Source organism: Octodon degus, unplaced genomic scaffold (genome assembly GCF_000260255.1).
Source record: "Octodon degus isolate 3935 unplaced genomic scaffold, OctDeg1.0 scaffold00256, whole genome shotgun sequence".
NCBI lineage: Eukaryota > Metazoa > Chordata > Mammalia > Rodentia > Octodontidae > Octodon > Octodon degus.
In genome coordinates, this window is record NW_004524832.1 from 1,280,395 (window position 1) to 1,286,040 (window position 5,646).

The 5,646-nt window shown below is 35.8% G+C and overlaps 1 protein-coding gene across 4 annotated transcripts in view; it reads right to left on the reverse strand.

The window, feature by feature from the left end:
* The window catches only part of Spata5 (spermatogenesis associated 5), a 344,203-nt gene that overhangs the window by 42,851 nt on the left and 295,706 nt on the right, over positions 1 to 5,646 (reverse strand). For 3 of the 4 annotated variants that reach the window (XM_004646151.2, XM_023706442.1, XM_004646150.2), the window contains one exon: positions 4,898 to 5,062. The exons of the other annotated variant lie outside the window; for it this stretch is intronic. In XM_004646151.2, the coding sequence (XP_004646208.1) occupies positions 4,898 to 5,062 (165 nt within the window). The remainder of the gene's footprint in view (positions 1 to 4,897; positions 5,063 to 5,646) is intronic. 4 annotated transcript variants of the gene reach the window in all.

The window sequence follows — 5,646 nt, forward strand, 5'->3', positions numbered from 1 at the left end:
TGTTCTAATGGTGTTTGTAAATAGGATATCATGTCCGCATCTTGTACAGCAACTAACCACTAGGAAGAATATATGCAATGTGTTAATTATTGAAACTGTCCTATCAATTTGATTTGAAATTGTCTCATTGCTATTTATCAATAAAATTATGGGAAAAAAATAAAATAAATTTTCATTAATGCAGAAATCAGCAAACAACCAACTAAATGTAACTCTAATTGAACTTTCATTCAAGTTTTAAAAATACATAATTCTAACTAGAATCAAATGAAGAAAAATTGGGAAACAAGAAAACACAAAGCCAAAAGTAACCAACAGTTTATAGCTATATTTCTATGTAACCAGGATGCCATTTAACACCTACTTTCAGTTTCTAAATTTACTTTTTCCTCATGGAGTCAAGCAAAAAGAATTGAAGTCTATTGATATTATGCTTTAAAATCTTCCAATATGGGTAGAATTAGGAAAAAATGTGTTTTATTGCTTTATTATCTACTACGATACATCCTATCAGATATGTCTGGAAGAGATATATTATAGACAAATTTGTCTTGGCATTAGTTTTAGTATTACATGTAATAGTGCAATTTAAGAGTAATTTAGTGGATATCAACTCTTATAAATCTAAAGACAGAAAAGTTCCTAGAAATGATTTCATTCAAGAAATATAAAGAGGTTAGAAAGTTTCCAAGGCCATAAAACTACTTATTAGCAGAGCTCAAAGATGAATAGGGGATAAGACAAGATTATGGAATCTAACATATTTTAAACATGCATACATTTCCTTCTCTCATGTACTTCTTCATTTACCCTCCATATATTACTTGCTAGCTAGTAAAGTTACCCTGCCTTTTAACACAGCTATATAAGACCACTATTATGTGATGTGTGATCTACATATAAAATACCTTAAGTGCTCAAGTTTAAACTGCTCCTATTGAGTAGCGAGTCCCAGTTCCTAAGAATGTGTTTTTCCAATTCATGCAGGCAGAAGTATGTGATTCAAAAATACAGGAAGATAACATTAGAAAGAGGGTGGGAGGACCAATGTGTGTATGTTTACTTCATAGGTAACAGTTCTTTGAGGGAATGATTCTACCTTGATATTAGTTATAAATGAAGACAAAAATACATTATGAACTGACACAGTAATTTTTACCTATAAACATTAATGATTTGAGTCTGAACATCTTTTGCTACAGAAAATACATGTTCACTAAATATAATTTACCGAAATTATAAATTTCTGCTCTGCGAAAGATAATGGATAATAAAAAGCAACCCACAAATTGGGATAAATCTTTAGATAAAATACTCAGTTAAAGGCTGATTGGTTTATTTTGACTCATAGTTTCAGAGAGTTCGGTCCATGATCATTTGGCACAAGACAAAAATGGCACTTGAACCTAGGGTAGTAAAAGTGCTCAATTCATGGCAGCTAGGTAGCAGAGAGAGCCAGTTAAATCAAGAGACTCCAAAAGCATGCTCCTAGTGTCTCACTTTCTCCAGTTAGGTCCCTCCTTCAAACAGTACCTCAACTATAAACTCATCTCTGGTTAATACACTGATGAGTCTAGGGTCCTCATGTGCCAATAAACTTCCAGCAGCCCCATCTCTGAACACATGAGACTTTAGGGAGGATTTTAGCTATAAACCACAACTAAACCTCTGCATTCATGTTTTTGCTCCCTCACCCCCTTCTAAAGACAGACTGGGCCAGTGTATTTCTGTGTTCCTGGGGTGTTAAGAAGCATGACATAGGATATGTATTATTAATAGTTAGGTGAGATTGCAAACCATTTGCATTTGCCTGGAGTTTAGAGACAGTTAACAGTACCCTCTCCCTCAATCTTTGCATCATGCTACATCCCCAGCCTTCTTTAGTTTGTGTTTTGAGAATGGGTCTTACCAAACTGCTAAATTGCCCAGGCTGGGCTTGAACTTAAGATTCTTTTTGCCTGAGCCTCCCGGAGTTTGGAGATTACAGACATGGGTCAACATGTCTCCTCTTTCTCTCCCCTCACTTTCTCTGTCAAATAGCGCATTTACAGTATACAATGTTTACCTTTGTGTGGACCCTATACATTTCTCAGTGCTGTTTTCATCCCCTTCTCCACCCCTTCTTCATCCTTCTTTTAATCTCTTGATCCTCTTTTCATTTGAGAAAGAGATCTCCCAACTTCCTATTATTTATGTTTTATTTTCCTCTTTATTAATAATTTGGGTTTCTCCTAAAAGAGAAGCCATGCATGCTACTTGAAAGTAGAAGTTTGTGGATTCTGTGAATCTAGAGAAAGCACAGGCTCAATTTATAGGTTTATTATACCTTTAAGACTCAGAAATATTTGGAGTGAGTTTCCTGGAAGCAATATTGTAGCCATGATTAACTTTGATTTTTGTCCTGAAACTACAGCTTTCTTGATGCACAATTTTAAAATCATGACTTTCCTTGGTCTCTTTGTACCTACCTTTATTTCTTCTACCTTACCTCAGGCTGGAGAATAAGCCTTAGCCCAGAGGGGGAATAAATCAGTTAACAAAGAGTACTGAGGCTCAGGAGTTCAGCGATTGAGGTTCTGACATTCAATTTATTATACTATGTTAAAAAAAAATTAAACCTAATTTTGACTTTTATATTGTACATCACTTTGTGAAAAGACAAAAAAAGAAACCTTAATTTTTATATAAAGTTTCTGTCATAAATTTCCTATTTATCATTTTAAACCTTAAAAAATGATAATAGTTCTCTTTTTTAATCTGCCCAAAACTTTAGACCCCTTTGAACCCAAAAGAAAAAACCTGATGTGAAAAACTTGTCTCGGGCTGGCCAGATAGCTCAGCAGACTAAAGTGCCTGCTTAGGCAGAGCGCAGTGGCCGGGGTTCAATCCCTCATATGCCATGCCAGCCCCACCCCAGGGGCACACTGACACAGCGATTGGGACTAGGCATGGCGGTGCACACCTGTAATCCCAGCGCTTGGGAGGCTGATAACAGGAGGATCACTCTCAGTCCAATCTACATAGTGGGACCCTGTAGACCCTGGATTACACACATAATAAAAAAGGTGCCTCTTCAAAACCCACTGAAGTACTAAGATGTAGCCCTGATATTAAGTTTTTTTGAAATTATAATAATATATTGATGATAAACAGGATGACAATACCACCCCCTCTGGCCTGAGCATCATACAGCACAGAATTTTTTGCTACTTTCCCTGTGATTAGCTTTAGGAGATCTAATATATAAAAAGTTTATCATAAATGTGCTTACAGGGGGCCTGCCCATTAGCTCAGTTGTTTAAGTGCCTGTTTAAACAAAGTGGTTAGGCTCTGGATGCTGTGGTTTGATCCCCATATCCTCATGCCTTACCAGACCTGCCCTGAAGGCATCCTGAGCCAGTATCCCCCAAAAAATCCATAAATGTGCTTACATTTAAGACTGAAAATACATGTGCTACCTAAGAACTAGCAAGCTGGTACAACAATTATTGATACATAAAAGTTTATTCTTTTCAGCAAGACTGTACTGCTATGAGTTACTTCAAATGTGACAAAGCACATTTATACCTTGCTAACTGTTCTATTTCACTCAAGTGAAAGATTTATAGTTTCTTCTCATTGCTGTTTCCTATAATTGCCACATTTTATCATGATGCCAGCTCTTAAATTCACATAAAATACTTAACTCTACCCATACATTCACCTACATGATTCTCCAAGTATCACTAACATGTCTGTTAATCCTTTTCAATTTTACAGAGAATGAATTACAACAGCAAGTAATAGCTTGTAGAGTCTCAGTCCCTTGGATAATTCAGAATAAACAGGATCTAAAACTTCTTACTTAAAAACATTAATTTTCCAGTGTAAATTCACATTGATGGTATTAACAATTTCTGTGCTGAGGTGTATGACTTTTTCTTAAGAAATGCATGTAGGGTAGCTGCACAATTATTTAATGGAGCTTTACTTTGCAAGTAAAAATTGCCTAGGTAAAGATTTGGTAAAGATAGAAAAAAAAATGTTTATTTCCCATAAAACTTTTACAATTCTTGTTGAGTATCTTCATAATTCAGGGTGAGGATTAGCTTCTAATTTATTTTTTAATGAGAAAATCTATAATACAAAAATTGATGATAATCTAAATTTCATTTCTATGATCTCTATGAGAAAATAGCAGGGAAGGTTGTACTGTGATTTTCCTCAATACATAAAAAACAATTCAGGGGCCAGAGAGATAGCTCAGAGGTATATGTACCTGTCTGGCAAGTACAAGGTCCTGAGTTTGATCCCCAGTACCAAAAATTCTCTCCCCAAACAACAACCCCCCCCCCCAACCAGTTCAGGCTGGAACGTGGTACTGCACAACTATAATCCCAGCCCTGGGGAGGCTGAGGCAGAAGGACTGTCATGAGTTCAAAACCAGCATGGGCTATGAAGTACATTCCAGGCCAGCCTGAGCTGCATAGTGAGACTCTGTCTCAGAAAAATAAGAATTAAAAAAACAAAAATCAGTTCAATGAAATATGTGATTGATTGGAAACTACTCCATCAAAAAGTTTGGCAAAAGAATGTTCTTCCCACTTTATGCTACTTCTCTGAAGACTTACTTTGAGATGTAATAGGAACAAGGTAAAAACTAAGATAAACCAGAGGGCAAGTAAGGTACAATTTAACTTACTAATTTTCTGATTAACATTTCTAAATATACAGTTACTTGGCACTCTTTTTTTGCTTAATGACCCAAGCCAGTGCTTTCCATTAGTCACCATCCTCCATGCTGAGGATTATGTTCAGGGCCTTGCACGTGCTAGCATGCACTCACACACTAGCATGCACTCTACTTTGAGCTATGTCCCCAGCCACTAGAGTGTTCTGAGGAGAAGTAGTATCTTACCTCTGCTCCTGAATATGTATGGGTCTGCAGGATGAGTTCATCTAGGTCCACCTCATTACTGACTGGCATGGAGTTAAACTGTAGGTTAAATATTTCCCTTCTTGTTGCAGCATCTGGTAAAGGTACATAGATAATTCTGTCTATTCTTCCAGGCCGCATCAAAGCCTACAAACAGTAAATACAAGGAAAGAAACAATGAAGACAAGAGCAAAAGTTGATAAATGGAAAACAAGAGAAAAGCAACAAAGGCAATGTAAATTTCTGGGAAGATTAAGCAAAACTGGTTAAATTCTAGCTGAACTGGACAAAGAGACTAACACCAACATAAGATATAAAAGATGGGTTATCATTACAGATTGTGACAGGGTAAAAGAGACTATGATCAATTTCATGACAATTTAGCAAATCTGACAGAACGTGTTTCTTGAAAATACAGTTATTTCTTCCAAATATCCTTATAGATTTATGTAGTTCCAATTTAAATTCCACAAGAACTTTCAGCAAATCTATACTAATTTTGATTTTTAAATTACACAGTGAGGGAAGTATTTTAAAATATGAGGCTGCTACAACTAGACATCCATATGGAAAAAATAAAGCCTTAAACATTACCTTGGGTTTTAAAAAAATAACTGTCTTCAAAAAATTTGGATCGTTCAATCCCCGGTTCCGCAAAAAAACAAAAAAGAAAAAATTAATATTTAGCTTTGAACACACACATTCTTCTGCAAAACTTTTTTTTAAGTATA